The sequence below is a fragment of the Zonotrichia leucophrys genome, chromosome 3 (genome assembly GCF_028769735.1).
Source record: "Zonotrichia leucophrys gambelii isolate GWCS_2022_RI chromosome 3, RI_Zleu_2.0, whole genome shotgun sequence".
NCBI classification, from domain to species: Eukaryota; Metazoa; Chordata; class Aves; order Passeriformes; family Passerellidae; genus Zonotrichia; species Zonotrichia leucophrys.
This window is the reverse complement of record NC_088172.1, coordinates 94,109,793-94,127,251: the sequence shown is the minus strand read 5'-3', so window position 1 is coordinate 94,127,251 and position 17,459 is coordinate 94,109,793. Positions and strand designations below refer to the sequence as shown.

General features: G+C 42.8%; 1 protein-coding gene across 2 annotated transcripts in view; it reads left to right on the top strand.

Moving 5' to 3' along the window:
• Positions 1-16,742: 16,742 nt before the first annotated feature.
• The window catches only part of FBXO11 (F-box protein 11), a 70,786-nt gene continuing 70,069 nt past the window's right edge, over positions 16,743-17,459 (top strand). Inside the window, exon 1 of one of the 2 annotated variants that reach the window (XM_064709354.1) lies at positions 16,743-17,190. In XM_064709354.1, the coding sequence (XP_064565424.1) occupies positions 17,076-17,190 (115 nt within the window). In that variant the 5' untranslated portion in view covers positions 16,743-17,075. The remainder of the gene's footprint in view (positions 17,191-17,459) is intronic. The other variant, XM_064709353.1, reaches the window with a different exon arrangement.

The following is a 17,459-nucleotide window of genomic DNA, read 5'->3' as shown; positions in this document are numbered from 1 at the left end:
TAGCTTAAATCACTCCTTCAGGAATTCCAGACACAATCTATCCTGCAACTAGGTACCCCTACTAAACTGCAAAAAAGAAAAATGTTGCAGAAAAGGAAGGGAAATGCATAAAACTAAATGCTAGCCATGTACACTTGTCCATTGTTGAGTTATAACTTATTCACCAGAAAAAAAATATTAATCTATAACCAATCTTGAAAATATGAGGAGAGCAGACCAAGTTTCTAGTTAACAACCAGACCACCCAATTGTCCCTTGTGCCTGGATGAGATTGAGCAAAGGGAGTATAAAATATCCTGAAGGATGCTGAAATGTTTCAGGGTGTTTACCACTTAGCAGAATGGAAAGCAGCACAAGCAAAAAGGTTGGTGACACAAGCTGGACCTGAGACAGCTGGGAAGAAAGGTTGGTTTGGGTAAATTTCTCAATGATCCTTCTGATGCCATATGCTTAGGAAAAACAAGTAAAGACAACCTGAGTTCCTTGGACAAAATCCCTTGCCTTAAAGCCAATTTGCTCTAATGACATTAAATCTTGTTTTGAAACTGATGAGGTTATACAGGGTGAGGGCAGAAACTGGATCCCTGTCCAGGGAGATGCTTACAGCCCTCCAGAGGATGATCAGTAATAACACAAGTGCAGTTCTTACTCTCTAAACCTGACATCAGTAATGGCAAGCTATTCCCCTTCCCACACACTACTGCAGCTCCTCGTTTTTGTGTTGCTGGTAACAGCTGCTCTGGGTGCAGCAGCCTGGAGATGTTCATCAGGCTCAGCCCCATGTGCTGAGGGCTTCACACAGATCCTAAAAATGGAACTTGCAGCCTCCCCCTGCCCAGGAGCTCAACTTCAACAGCACAAAGCAACCAAATGGCAGCAGGAGACCAGAGAAATACAGGAAGGGAATCAGGCAAAGGTCACTCTTGGTGTCAGGAGGACAAGAAAAGCCAGGCTGTACTGGCTGCAGCCTCAGGAGCCCTGGCTGATCTGCAGTGGTGCCACTTTCCCAGAGAGCTGACTCTGACCAGGCTGGCTCTTCCAAAACAGAACTCACACAGATCCCCAGATTTCTTGCCCATCACTTGCATTTTGTGATGCAGATGTTCATTTGCCCCTCACAGCTGAGTCAGGTTACCCAATAAAGCTGATTGATTATTATTCCACGCTGATACTTGGTAAACCACTGCTGAGCCATCTGGGCCCTTGGTGCCACTGAGCAGGACAGCTCTGGGTCTGTCTCTGATCCATCTCTTTCTCTGCTCTCTCCTGCCATTAGCTGGTCACTGACACAGGCAAACTGCTGCTCCCAGCTCCAGCTGAAAGCAGCAACGCCCAGCAAGAGATCCAAAAGAATTTTGATACAGCCTGAACATCAGCCTCTGCTGGAAGGGAAGGGTCAGCAAAGTACTTTCCAGGACTGATTAAAAGCTCTGCTCAGCTGCAGGAGGGTGGGAAATGGCAGCCAGGCTGACAGCTGGCACATCCTCGCTGCAGAGGGATGGTGGAGGTTTCTGTCAAGGGTAGGAACACAAATCCTTCTTGAAACCAGGAGTCGTAAAATCTGTAACAGTGAATTAGGAGAGAACAAATAGGTTTTGTGCCTTTTTTAAATCCCTTTTAAGAGAATTTCAGCTGTTTGTTGTGCATAAAATACACAGAAATAAACTTGGACACCCTGGAAAAACTTAAAATAAATATATTTCAGGGAACTGAAACATATTACAACATTTGTAATCTACCCCTCCTCTCCCTCCCCCCAAAAGAAAAAACCAAAACAAAAAAATAATGAAATTTTAAGAGGAGTCAATTATATTTCTTTGGGGATTTTTTTGGCATACTCCACTCACGTTTTCCAACTTCTCAACTGCAGATGCCAGAACTTACTTTTTTTTTCTAGAAAGTGGTATTTGAACATTACTAAATTATAGCTGAAGTGGGAACTGACACAACACTAAATAAGAACACCAACAGACACAAATGCCAATGCTGGTGATGCAGAAAACCACTAAGCCATTTCATCTGACTGAACAGCATAAGAAACAAAAGCCTTGGAATTGCTAACAAGTTAAATCACAAATTGCAGGGTTTGCCATTAAGTATGATATACCACAAGAAACTTTATCACAAACTATTAGAGCTGGCATTAATTTGTGCTTGGCTTCCACTGCATAAAGCCCAAGTGCACCCCTGAGAGGGGAAATCCTTGTGCCTGTGGAAAATAGCTGTGAACTTTGCCCTATGGCAAGTTTGTAAGAGGCTGACACAGGAAAAAAGAAGTGAGTGGAAAGGATCTGACTGGAAACACAATAGCAGACTTAAAAGGCTCTGATAAATGAAAAGTCATTCTGAGATTAGGGTCTCATTCAAAAAAATAACAAAGACATTTTCTGGTATGTGGCTGAAAATAGGTTCCATATGAAAATGCTTAGTAGAGCTTATCAATACTCTTCATTCTCAGCAGTCTCTGAATAAATGCAGCAATTTTAAAAACTAAAATGGCATTTTCAAAACATTCTGTAATTTACACTCAGAAGCTACACAACTAATGCCTTTATTTTTCCAAACCAATAATGCAGTTTTAAAGATTTTGATCTTACAATTCCTTCACACTTTTTTCCCCTTCCATCTGTCTGATCTTGTCCTCTCTTCTTGTAAAAACACTACCAGCCAGGAAAAAAGAAAACAACTTTCCTTGCCTGAAAACTGAACCAGCTTAGAGTCAGTTGATTCAAATGTTTGGGAAGCTTTGTGTGGAAAATTTAGAGAAAGCACTGAGAAATGTTTATCATTTTTGTACAATCTCTAGTATCCAATGAATCTTTAAATCTCTGTTTGCAGGGTGTATGTAATATTCCAAACTCTGTAATGGACTGCTACCAACAGAATTTGTTTTTCTTTTTGGTTAAAAATCAAAACAAAACAAAACAAAAAACTAAACCAAAACACCCAAAACCAAACCAAACCAAAAAAAACCCCAAAAACCAAACTGATGGAATCTTTAAAGTAAAATTAAAGCAAACTTTGCTTTGCATCTGGAGCAAGTAGATGGCTCCCACCAGCAAGCTAGCTGAGAATGGGAATTGTATTTGAAAATCCTATGAAGCAGAGAGGCATCATTCTGAAGAAATTTGTTTCCAATGTTGTACTGTAAAATTAAAAATGCTTTCTGGAAAATGAGATAACAAAAGAACTCTTACTGATGCTGCAATTCATCCTCTTGTTCTGTTTCAACTAACTAGACCAGATAGCAACTTTCTTATTTTTCTGCCCTTGTGATAACTCAGTGCAGATTGATAGTGTAAGTAAAATCTGAGATTCCATTCTTGTGTGGCTTTTGGAATAGATTTAGAATAATCTATTGTTGAAGCTATGTGACAATAACTTCTTTCTAGCAATATTTAAAAGAATTTTTAAAGCAAATAAAGTTTTCTCAGGTTGTCTAACTTTTGTTCATGGTGCAGCATGTAATAATAATTAATTTAACAGCAGGAGCACACCAGGGGGAGAAGTAAAAATCCATTATTTCCTTGATACACTAGATATCAAAGCAGTACAGAGGAATCGTATTTGAAAATCCTACGAAGCAGAGAGGCATCATTCTGAAGAAATTTTTTTCCAATATTGTACTGTAAAATTAAAAATGCTTTCTGGAAAATCAGATGACAAAAGAACTCTTACTAATGCTGCAATTTATCTTCTTGCTTTGTTTCAACTAACTAGACTGGATAGCAACTTTCTTACTTTCCTTCACTTGTGATAACTCACAGTGCAACACAGTGCAGATTGATAGTGTCAGTAAAATCTGAGATTCCATTTTTCTAAGGGTTTTGGAATAGATTTAGAATAATCTGTTGTCGGTAAGCTGCGTAACAATAACTTCTTTCTAGCAACATTTAAAAGAATTTTTAAAGCAAATTAAAGTTTTGGTCAGGTTGTAAAGTAAGTAAGTAAGTAGAGTAAGTAAAGTAAGTAAGTAAAGTAAATGAGTAAAGTAAGTGAGTAAAGTAAGCAAGTAAAGTAAGTAAGTAAAGTAAGGAAAGTAAGCAAAGTAAGTAAGTGAAGTAAGTTAAGTAATGAGTAGAGTAAGTAAGTAAAGTAAGCACGTACAGTAAGTAAAATAAGTAAAGTAAGTAAAGTAAATGAGTAAAGTAAGTGAGTAGAGTAAGTAAGTAAAGTAAGCAAGTAAAGTAAGGAAAGTAAATAAAGTAAGTGAGTAAAGTAAGTAAGTCAAGTAAGTAAGTAAAGTTTTTTTTTTCTCAGGCTGTCTAACATTTGCTCATGGTGCAGCATGTAATAATCATTCATTTACGAGCTGGAGCACACCAGGAGGAATTTATTCTGTTGCTACAGTAGATATTAAAGCACACAGAGTTAAGTTCCCACGTTTCTCCCGGAGCGCACCGGGCAGCGGAGCCGCTCGGCGATGGCACACAGGCGATGCCGCCCCTGCAACCTCCGCCAAGGAAACATCACCCAGCAGCGATTTCGCTCTGGAAATCCAGGGCTTGCTGCTGTCCAGCCCTGTGGCTGCCGCGCTCCCTCCCCAAAGCCCCGGGAGCCGCTGCCAGCGCCACCTGGTGCCGCGGGAATGTCCCCAAGGAGCGACACCGACACCAGCCTGGGGCTCCGCCTCCCTGGGGACGGCTCCATCCCACCAAACAGCGGTCCAAGGTTGCGGTGGGAGCACTGGGTTTGGGTTAAATGCATCCTCTCTTGCAGTTTGAAGGCAAGAACAGCCCCAAGACAATTGCAAACACAGTCAAAACCTCCTTCTTAATCAACCTAATCCAAATAACAATCTGCATCCACTCTGGAACAGAAAGCCTCACCTCCTTCTGGGAATGAAAATTCATTATAAACTTCAAAATCCCCATCAGCCTAAAAACCAGACTTCTAGTCCCTTACCTTCTTCCCCACTGCACTGTTCATATCACAACCTATCCTACAAGTTCCAATATATGGCCTCAGACCCCTACATTACAAAACTTTTCACCCACCTGCTATTCTTCCTAATCACCACACTCATCCTAATCATTGCCAACAACCTATTTGTCCTATTCATTGGCTGAGAGGGAGTTGGAATCATGTCCTTCCTATTCATCAGCTGATTAGTAGAAAAGACACCAAAACACCTTCGGAGTTTGCGCTTCTGTGAAACGCACAGTGTAGGAAATCTGGGGATCCAAACCTCCAAAAAGTCAACTCTGCGACCATGACTCAAGTGAATAATCATGAGGCATCTGTGGGACTGCTTCCAGGAGTGGGAAAAGCAGCATATGTCTCCAAAAGTGCTTAGAGCAGTGCAATTCTGCCAATTCTGTCGTGCATCTCCTAGCTGCTGGTTGAGGACGCAGCTTTGGGAGTCAAGTGCTTCCATCTGAATCTGAATTCTAGCCTAAAAAGAAAAACAAACGTTTAACTCTGTCAGATAAAAAAGCTTGAAGAGGTATGAGACATGTGAACCCCCAAAACTAGATACCACCACGAGTAATAAAGCAGTATGTTTTTAATTTTTTGTGAATATCACCCAGAGAGCATGGGCATAGGTGCCTGGAGATGACAAAACTGAGCAAACTCTGGAGTTTGCTCTTGGATGCAGCAGCTCAGTACATCAGCCTTTCAGGAGAGACCACCACCACCCCCAGACTCCCCAGGCTTGCACTTCACCTTCTGCCCTTGCTGAACAACCCTGTGCAAGAGGCTGAAAACAGCTCTGAATCACTTAGGGGGGGAAGGGGAAGAAGAGGGGATACTGACAAATCCTATTTATTTTCACAGATCAAATATGGCAATGGTGGGTAATCACAATTGTATTAATTTACAGAAATGGGAACTACAATGTTCCTCCTTCACCAGAAAAATAGCCTAAATACAGATACAGCCACAAAACCACCATGTACTGTCTTACTCCTCTTTGTGATTTTATGAAAAATTATAAACCAAAACACAAATCTAATTTATGGTTTGTTTCTTCCCATTTTTAAAATGATCCCAGGTTTTCTGAAAGAGTAGAACGAAGCAACCTGAAGTAGCAAATGTTCCCTCTGTTGTCTGAAATTGGGCAGCTCATAGGGTTATGTGATGCTACAGGAAACTTATTTTACAGTTCTTCTCTTGTGGTTTTCACCCTTATGTGATATTTCTTTTTTTTTCTTTTTTCCTTGCTGTTCAGGCCATCTTGTATCTTCTAGCAGGAAGTCAGAGTAGCATCTCGACTGCATCTTCAAACAAGACTTTTGCAAGCTGATGCTCACAAGGGGCTCTGTTTAGAGGTTGGTTCCTGTGGGGAGGCAGGCAGCTCCTCCTGGTTGCTTCTGAAAGCTTCTCTTCACTGCACTTTCCATCTGCACTGGCTTCTGTTTTAGCCACTAGGGTCAAGTCTGTGTGGTTTTCCCACTCTGCCTGTTGCATTAGTGGCACTCTGGAAGTGAGACTTGCACTGGATGGGAAGTGTTTGGTGAATTTTTAAATACCATTATTGATTTCACATTAATTTTCTTTATGAACCGGGCAAAGCTCTTATGCGAGGGTATAACAGCCAAGAAATATTTGACAAGTTGTTTAAAATCTATTGCCTGGAAGAAGCCTGATAGATCAATTAATTTATTTCCCTGCTATTTCAATATATCCTTTAAACATATTTTCACTGATTGTTATTACCCATCCTGAAGTATACAGCACAAAAGCAATCATATATTACCTGCAGCAGAGGGGGCTGCCTCCTGGATCTCTGCCCACAAGAGATATAGATATTTTGCCCAAAGCTGGTTTTTTCCTTGCCTTCAATGAAACAAGATTAGAACATAATGATTTTGCCTCTGCACCAGTCCACACCAACTCTATGGTGTTTTAGGGCATCAAACCTGTAAAAAGGGCAGATTCTTTTACATATGCAAACTCCTCTACCTGTTACATCAGTTTATTTCACATTCCACCAGTGTTCCTTTGGATACAGATTATTGATTGCTCCCTAGTGAATACCTTTTTAGTCATTCTTTGGCCTCAGAAAATTACCTTTGAATGTTTTATGCAAGAGTATTCATTATGAACAATTAATGTACTGAAAATGTCAGCACCTCAAGCAGGCATTTTATAAAAGATGAGTAAATTTATGGTAATGCATCATTCAAACTTCCTGCACTTTTCATTCTTTTAAAATTTATGTCTTACATTGTAGTTCAATAGCCTGTAACAATTTGATGACCTGAGTTGAATAATGTCAAAAATGTCTGTGTATTTTAGAAAAATTTTAGAAATTAAGATTTTTATTTTTGCTATTACTGTTTTTAGGTATGTCACAGCTTTATAGTAACGCGAAGTATTTGCTTTATGACAGCTCTTCATATGCTTTTTAATCAGAAGTGAAAAAAACTTGGTTCAGAGGAAGCTTCAGTCTACATAGATCCATTAATAGAAAGTGAGGAAAGTCTTTTGTATCAAGTGGAGGGTGGAAAGACTACTTGTACCCATTTATATTGATATTTGTTAAGTTTTATAATATAGAACACCCTGAATTTAAACCTCTTAAACTTTTCCCTTTGACATGTGGAAGGATCTCAGATTGTTTTGCTTAATTTAGTAAGCTTTAAGCCTCGAAAACGATGCGTGTTTCACATCGCTGTCCAAACGCTCTAAAAAAGTATTTTTAAGGCACTGCCAGCTAATTACCCAAATCCAGGAGCAGCAGATTTTAATCTAATTTCCAGCACCACTTGGAGTAACAGTCTCAGAGCAGCTGTTTGCAGTGCTGGGAGGCAGAGGTCACTCCAGGTGATGAGGGCAGCGCACACCCCTCTCCTGAGTCACAGCACCACGCCCAGGGAGCGTGAGCAGGGCAGCTCAGGGGCTGGTTCCTCCTCGGCAAGAACAAAGCTCCCCCCAAAACCAAAAGAACATTCAGCTCTGAGCTTTGCAAGTATCAGCTTCCTGCTCGGATTTACACAGTCACGGTGCCAGTGCCACCTTTGTACCTTTGTGAGGGGACAGGTACAAGAAGCCTTGGGTTTATGAGAAAAAGTTTTGGGGTTTGAGCTTTATTCATCTTTTAGCTGACAGAGGTAGTTGCTAAGTTTAATACTGAGTCAGTACTGAAGTACTTTGGATTTTAGGCAAAAGTCATTAGTTGCAGAAAGATTAGGAATAAATACAATGCCAGATGACTCTCACTCATACATCACAATAAGGGAAATACTGTTGGAATATGGTCTGTATTTCAATTCAATTATACTTGGCAGCTCAATTAGAATTGCTCACTATAATACAGATATTTCCTCTGTCAGAGTACTGTAGTAATGGATATTCTTCCCTTTTTATCTCACATATGAGTGATGAACAGGATGTTTCTAATTAAAACCAACGCCAAACATTCCATTCCCCGATCTTCACCTTTTTATGTTCCTTCACTGACTGCTCTTCCACACCTCCAAAAATTGACTCATAGATTGGGCTGCCACCTCCTTTTTCCACACCTCACAGGCTGAGTATGGAAACCCTGCACACACACAGCCCAACAGAGTGTGGTGCAACAGAACCAGTCACCTCTTGAGATGCTCACGCAGGCTGTGGAAATTCTGGGATTGTGAGAGCCGGACCTCCCCTTTCCACCCAAACGTGTTCAGAGCTATGCAAAATTGCAGCACTGAGCAGCCACAGCCCAGTACTGCCCAACACTGACTCCTGCACCCAATGTCATGTTGGAACAAAGTACAGAGAGAGAAAATTAGATTTCATGCTTTTCCTTCTCCTCAGTTGGTTTCTGCCTCCCTAAAAGAAAAAAAAGTAAAATGCCTGACTGCATTTTTGAACAACTATTAATTACTCCATACCCAAAGTGGTTCACCAAAAAAAATGCCATCTACACAGATGTAAATCTGAAAAAACCCAACTTGCATCAAAATATACCTGGTTTTGCCAAGCAGCTTACAAAACAAAGTCATCCATTTAATCACACACAGTAATAAGATGACCAATTGGATAAAAACAAAGACAAGGATCAGCTATTAAGAAATGAAGATTACAAAACAAACAATAAAGGTTAAACATTTATAAACTTCTAGAGTAACAGCTTCTCTACTGATGTTGAACATGAACTTAGAATGACAGCCAGTAATCTGTTTCCATAAAACAGCATAGAGAGATCACTTCCCTTTATCCAATTTCCAAAAGGAAAATTCTTTATAATATTACACTAGCCTTACTCAAGTTTCCCTTCTCATTTTAGCCGAGACTTGAAAACATATGATAATCTTGAGTTCCCATTTTTCTCTTCTGATTTGCAGTGTAAGAAACATAAAAACTTAAGCAACAAGATTTAAGACTCAGGAACTCAGTGACTCAGGAAATCTGAGTTTGTAGTACTGGACACAGCCAAGCGGAGGAAAATCAGATTTTATTTAACATATTTAAAACAGTTGCTCTGTAAGCTGCCCTTACAGTGAATGTGCATTTACAAATACTATATAAATTTTGTTAAGGCTTAGATCACACTCATGCTCATCATCAAGAGTTGGTGGAGAGGATTTTACAGTGCCATTGATCTCATTTATAAACACATGCTTCTGAATGGATGATCTATCCTCTGTGTCTGCTTATCAGCATAAAATAAGATAATGATAAGGACCTGACACATTAGGGATTCACCACAGAAACAGGGTCATCAGGGAATCAAAATGATCACAGCCAAGACTTTGGTGAGATAAAGATGGGATAGGAAAACCTTCTAGATCTGGAATAACCTAAGATGACAACTGAGTAGACTCAAAAAGGGATACCTGCATCATGCTACGCTTGAAATCTATTATATTTTGTCAGTTATTCCTAGGAAACATATTCTGCTGTTGATTAGCTGACCCTGCTGAGGTGTAGGAACATGTACATTGAAAATGGAGGATAAACAGAAGCAAACATATCACCATGTGGATAACTGCACAAACCATGCAGCACTGGAGAAAATCACCTATAGGTACTGGCCTGTAAGACATTTCTTGGCAATTTATCTGTCACGTGCCCTCAGCAGCAGAAGTCCAAAGCTCCTTGAAGGCAACAACAAACATCACCACCACGTGGCAACAGAGAGAAATGAACGGCTTAAAGTCATTACACAGGTTAAAGTCTCTATTCTCTGTGCACTCCCGAGCTGGTGATCCCTGGAGTAGGTGCTGCCTCCTGCCTGGATGCACTGCTCAAGCACAGAGCACAACGTGGGGCTCCAGCAGCAGCCCAGACAGCTCCTACAGCAGCACAGCCATGGCTCAAAGCATTCCAATAAAACAGATCCAGTTAGGAATGACTTTTCCAGGCCCATGGAAATGCTAAAGGCATGCTTCCAATCTGTCTGCAAGCTTCCTTCATGGAAGGGCCATCCTTTCCCACCCTTTTCTGCACTACCATTGCACAGGTCTGTAAAACAGCTGTGCCTTAGCTGGATTAGTTTGCAGTCATTTTCCCTCCTCGACCTGCCTAACTGTGCTGCTGCAGAAATGCTGGTGGACAGAACAGGGTACAGGGTAGGGACAGCAAAAATGAAAAGCAGGATTGCTTCTTAAGGGCTACAGCAATTTGGTCTCCAACTGCAAAATGCTCTTCAGGGCATCCAAAAATGCTTTCTGATGAAATATCTCTTGGTCATAAGAATAATTAGACCTTACCCCCACTTATCAGACAGGGCACAACCAAGAGGTCCACCTGAGGCAGCAAGATGGAGAAAAAGGACCCAATTTCATATTTTCTACCTGCTCCAACTAGAGGAGCAAGCTGGCAAGACATATGTACACAATATGCTACATACTTTTTTTCCTGGCCAGGTCCAATCTTTTTATACTGAGAGAACTCTAATGGTAGGAAAGGATACAGCTTTGGAGCAGGACATTTAAAATGGCATATGTCTACCAGGCAGCAAAGTGAAAAACTGTAATCTCTCTCTTTTTACCATGAAGAACTTGTTCCCACCAGTTAACAACAGCAGTTGCTGTTGGGGTTAAAACTGTCAGTACCAATAAAGCCCACACCCAGCTGCTCTCCAGATCTGAAGTGAAGGCAGTTGTATTCACGTGCTGATGCTGAGACCACTCCTGTCTTCCTGCCTTCAGGACTGAAAGCAGCATCCATTCCCACTGCTGACCCCTTTCTGTATGGAGATACCAAATCCCATTCAAGCACCCCACCTCTGGATGCTCTACAATGCTGCCAACTGTTTGACACATTGAAAATGAAGACTGGCATTCCTCATAATTTCATATTAGCTGTTCATAACAAAGGTGAAGCAGCGTCCCCAGCTGCTTCTTCCCCCCAAGGCCTGTGATAGACCAGTTTCAGGAAACTTAAGGACTTTGTAAAAATGAGGAGTTCAAAACCCCACTGAGATATTCCTAGGGAAGAACCACCCCCTAAACAAACAAAAAATTTCATAAAGAAGCCATTATTTTCCTTTCCTACATCTAAATCTGGAGCCAGGCCCTCATATTACTCCAGCCTCCTGGTATTAAATGATTGATTTTTCCAGTTGGGAGTATTGGATGTACTTCTTGTAAACACTTCTCATTTGGGACCTGACTCAATTCATTATGTTGAAAGATCTCTTCAGGCTGCATCCTCTCCAAGGCAATATAAATAACACCCACACCAGCCTTATTTGGGGGGCAGAAAACCCCAGCTCTAAAGACAGAACTCATCATATGGACACACTGCTGATGCAATGTGCAAAACAAAAGTAGGCTCCAAGGAATAAAAACTGAGTGAAGCCCATACTTGATCTCTGTGCATGCATGTCTGAAAATGAACAGTGAGAAGCAAACCTTGAGTGAATGAGACCCACAAAGTCAAAATAACACTCATCACCCATAAAGTTATGTGATTTATCCCAAATATATTTTAATTAATTTTAAAAATCAAGCCTTGTATCAGGCTTGCCTTGTGTTCAGACTATGTGAAGCATCTAAACTCGGTACAATCCAGAGGACCAAGTTTGGGGGTTTCATTGCATACTGTCAGGAAAAATGGGCTGAAAATACAGGATGGATACTTGAAACAGCTCCATACTCCCACTCCCTCTCTGAACATACAAAAAAATCCAGAAGGCAGCTGTGTAGATATTTATCTAGCCATGAAAATTCTACCAAGACAGCTAATAATGCTTTAAAACTCAGACACAACCCCTCCAGGACTTTATTTAGAAGTTACTTTTATTTAAAAAAAAATAATGAGAACTGAAGTACCACTCATGCTTCCAGAGAGCTTTTGTTAGGGCAGAATTAGAATTAACATGTTAGATAAACATGTTGCAACAGTCATGTGAGCTTATAGGAAACAACACACATTCCCCACCCTGAGGTCTTTATTTTTAGTGCAGAAACCAGGTTGGTATAGCAACAGAAAACATCCCAGCCACAGACATTCACCCAGAAGGCAGCCCAGGAAGGTCAGCTAACATCAAGCTGGATTTCAGGAGACAAGGATTCCAGGTAAAAGAAGAGATTTAAGAGTCTTTTTCTGCAGGAGTGGGAAGATTCTAGATGCAAGAGATGGGTTGTAAGACACAATTAAGAGGAACTGAGGGTCAGAGACATCACAACAAAATGACATTGGAATTTTTGAGCTGCACAGCAAGCACGTTCAACCAGTTCTAGGTATCCTGAGCTATTTCTGAAAGGCCCACAACTCCCAAGCTTGGGAGGAACAACCCTCTAAGTTTAAAGAGCTACATGTCAGAAATTCACACTGGGTCAGTCCCAAATCTTCAATGCAGCATTTTTAGTCTGGGGACATATTAGCAGCACATGAGATGGTTCAAAATTATAGAGAAAATTCTTATTCTTCTGAAAGCAGTAACATGACACCATGGAGAAAGCCTTAGGTAAGAACTCCTGTACCCTGGGCGCTGTTCATAGCCCTGTTAATGCTCTTGGACAAGTCATTTCTACCCTTTCTGCTTCATTTTCATCCATACAGAGAGGGAGAGACATGTGGCTCCTTTGCAAAACCACCTGAATCGATTAAAAAGTACAAAAAAAAATTACTCCTTGTATTTCTTGTTCAAATCCACAAGCTGTAGATAAAGGCTCTTTGGTGGGTTTTGTGTAATTAACTATAACCATGTTCTCAAAGTATTTCTTGTTCTCTCACATCTATTAGGAAGCAAAAGCTAGGGAGAATACTGTCCATTTGTACTTAATTAAAAGTCACTAATTAAGTTGGGGGGGTGTTGGTTTTTTTTTTTCAATTTTCAAAATTTTTGTTTCTGAATAATTTTGAAATAGAGCTTTAGGCCATCATACACAAGTTGAAGGCTGTCCTTACTTGCATTTTGTGAACCCCTTAGAAGTAATTCACAGATCACAGATTCATTGACATCTGTTATCCTAGATTTGTTTTGATCAACTGTTAAAGGAATAACCACATCTTCAGGGTAAGGATGGATCATGACAACTTAAATGAATCTGTCCCATAAAAAGCATTTCTAATGAGCTCTGAAGCAAGGCTTTTCAGGTTGCTAGTAGACATATACATTAAATAGAATAAAATAGTGGTGATTCCTGCAGATCACCTCAATCAGCCTTGCTGATTTACCACTTTGCACTGTCCCACAGTAATTTCCCAATTCTGCTTATTCTGTGACCCCACCACCTCTAATCTCACAGCAATACTCTGAGATTCTAGAAAAGAAACAGTGATTCATTATCTTGATATTTAAGTTGTTTTAACTTTCTTCACTTTAGGGAAAGTCAGCAGACTCAACGTGGGTCTTCTGTCCCTGCACATCACCCTCACAAACGGGAATCCCCTCCATGACAACCTGCACTAGATCCCTCTGTGAAGCTGCCTCATCTCCAACTATTCTATGCTAACACATAATTAACAAGTTACTGTTATCACTAAGCACTCAGCGACATCTCTTCCTTCATGCAAGAAGGCAGGTGATCCCTTCAAAGCAGCAGCCAACTCTTCAAGAAACAGAGAACCAGTTATCATTAACATTTAAATACACACTCATTTGAAGTTCAGTGCAGCTCAGAAGATGGTCTGAATATGATGAGCTAGCACTTGACAGCTCTGTCCAAATTGCTTATGCTATAAATGCTCCAAGCAAGCTCCTCACCCGGGTCTTGCACCTTTCTGTTCATAATGTGAGGCTGTTCAGGGGTCACCAAAAGGTGATTTGTGGCCGACATAACCAGCCCAGCAAGCATTTCTATTCTGGACAATTATGCAAAAAGATCACTGTACAGTTTAGCTCCACTTCCCATTCCCTCTCTTCCCAATTTAAATAAAGAAAAAGCTGTCTTGACAAAGGCAAAATTATCTTGCCAGTATAAATCACACCCACATTCAGGAATGGCTTATTAGCACATCATACAGGATGGCTTAAAGCACCTCCACAGTGGTCAACACAATGAAGCCCAAATTATTAATTTGGGCTTTCAGTGCCATTTCCATCACAGAATGGTGTTTTCCTTTTCAGAGGCTTTCCAGCAGCAAGGGAGACACAGGGTGGCTAAGGAGAGCATTTTGAAGACTGACAAACAAACCTGAAATTATGGCCAAGTCCCAGACAGGATACATTTAACAGCTATGAGAAGAGATACAGAGATTTAGTCAATAATGTTTTGATGAGCTTTCAGGCTTTCTACTGTTTGGCCTTCTAAAGTACAACCAAGAATGTCAGACAAGAGCACTGCAAGTATTTCTTTACTCCATGCCTTGTAAGCAAACACTGAATACTTACAGGAATCACTTTTTCTGCACCAGTAATTTATTGAGTCACTGAATCAAGTCTGTATAACTCACCATGAGGTTTTTATTGTATCAACTCAGAGCATTTATCCCAAACTTCTGCATAACTTCTATAGATTGCCCTCGATGTGTTCTGGTTGTCAGTGAGAGCACACCTTGGACCTTAAGGAGCTAATTACAGAAAGTGTTTCTGTAGGCCAAGAGACCATTCAGTTTCAAACTAGTGCAAGACTTCTTAAGGAATTTCAGAATTTGTTTCAATTAAATAAAGTTTTATTCTAGTATCAGAACCTTTTGATTCTTGAAGGCTCTCTGTGAATCAGCTTGTCATCCATCTTTGAACAAGCTCTCAAAGATTCAGAGTACTAAAAAATTGGAGTATACCCACATTGAGCAATTTCAGGTAATCTTGTGACACCAAGAATTCATTTGCTTGGGGAAGAGAGCACAACTAGAACAGCTGAACAGAAATTGATTCAATCAGTTGAAACACTCCAGTTTAAAATCAGAAGTTTCCAGTGAGGAGGAAAAACCCCTAACCATGACACAGTAAGTTCAGAACAATACCTGGCTATGACTATTCTTCCCATTCAAGAGTTAAAGCAGAGTTTCACAATGCCACTACCAAAAATAAAAATACTTTAGTGATATTTACATATAATTATGTAGCTCTACAGAATGTTCAGTATAGTAGCCTAGTAATCACTAGGAGACAAACTGGTCCCAAACAGATTGATGTTTATATTCTTTTTCCCTACAAAGTTCTTCTCACAGGAGCTTAACTTCATTATCTCTTCCCCTAATATCAAGGAAGTTGGCAAGAATTATTTCTCTTGGACATGGAAAAACATCCTCTACTGTTTCTCCAGTTGTTCTTTAGGGCAACAAAATCTTAAGTCTAAAAGGTGCTCTTTAACAACCACTGAGATTTCTCACACATTTATATTTGATCTAATGTGAACTGAGAATTAGAATTTCGCTGTCATTTCCTTTGGAATCACAAGTGTAAGTGTTTTTAAAGCTTTTTTCTTTTTAAAAGCTGTCATTTCCTTCAGCTATATTATACCTTCATTTGTCAGCTTGAAACAAGCTCCTACCTAATGTGTTTTTAATTACCATCATTTATTTACATTTTATACCAGATAACACACTTGCTTTTCAGGCATAGACAAGGGCCCTGGTTCCAGAAGCTCCCAGAGCTCCGTTTAAGTAGGACTCCACAAAAACCCACCTTCACAACATTAGAAGCAGATTCCTGAGTAAACCCACAAAGAGATGATCTCTTCCTTACTGCCTGGGTTATGCCATCCATTTTATTAAGTGACTCCTGAAAAGGAAGATCACAGTTAGCTTCGCTTACTTTTTTTCCCTGCTCTGAGGCCATCAGCTGAGCACCAACACGAAAAATATAATAAAGGAGGAAAAGCCTCATACACTTGTCTGAAGCCCAAACTAAAGAGTGTTATCGTTGTACTGGGAAAAGACAGCACAAACAAGAGTGGGCACGCCGGCCAAGGAATATACACAAATCCAGAGGACAAAAAATGGTTAACAAGCAGCCAAGAAGCCGAGACGAGCCGGCACCCACAGCACGGCTAATCCCAGCCCAGGCAGGGTTACCAAGGCGCACGGCACCACAACAAGGCACCGTCGCCAGACGCCCGCCCTCTCTCCTTCGCCACACACGGCCTGAACGGAGCCTGCCGGACCCCTCCGTTGCCCGTGTGCTGCCGGTGGATTCCGGGCTGCCCCGGGCCCGGATCCCGTGCCGGTTCCTCACGGGCGCCGCCGCGGCCACAGTCGGGCCCGGGCGCCGCCATTGCCGCCCCACACGCGCGGCCCCGGCCTTTTATAGGCACCGCGCCGCCCCACCCCGCGCCGTGCCGCCCGCCCGCCCCTCCCCAACCCGCGCACCGATAGTACGGCAGCGCCCATTGGCCGCGCCGGCGCCGGCCGTTTGTGTGGGGCGCGCCGATTGGCGGAGCGCGGCCGCCCAACGGCCGCCCGCTCGCGAGCGCGTCCCTGGCGGTGTCAATGGCTCCTCCTGCCACGGAGCAGCGACGGGCCTGAGCCGGGCAGGACCGCGGGATCGCCGGGGGCCGGGACGGGGGGGCGCGGCGCCATCGTCCCCCACAGCAGCGCTGAGAGAGCCGGCGGCTCCTTTGCCTTCGAGCGAGCCGGCAGCGGCGGCGGGACCCGCGCCCCGAGATTTCCCCCCCGCCCTTCCCTGCTGCCCGCGCCTGCGAGGCGGCCGCCCCGGGGCTCCCTCCGAGCGCCCCCGTCCCCGCCGAGGCACCGGTTGCCGGAGGATTCCCCCCTCCCCTCCCGCCGCCCACACGAGCCGGCAAATGAACTCGGTCCGAGCCGCCAACAGGAGACCCAGGCGAGTGTCCAGGCCGCGCCCGGTGCAGCAGCAGCAGCAGGAGAGGAACAACGCCGCCGCCGCCGCCGCCGGGGATCGGGGTAAGCCGGGCTCGGGGCCCGCCCTGCGCGGGGACCGGCAGGAAAAGCCCAGGCTGCTTCACCCTTGGCTCCCGCTCAGGCCGCGCTTTGTTTGGCTCGGGCTCTGCCCCGGCTCGGGGGGAGGCGGGGGCTCGGCCCCTTCCCGGGCCGGGGAGGGGGGAGCGGATCGCCCGCGGCCCCTCGGGACAGGACACCCCCCCGAGCCCCCGCCCCGTCCCCGGGGACGGCGAGCGGGCGAGCCGCCCTCTCCCCCCGGGAACACCGGAGCC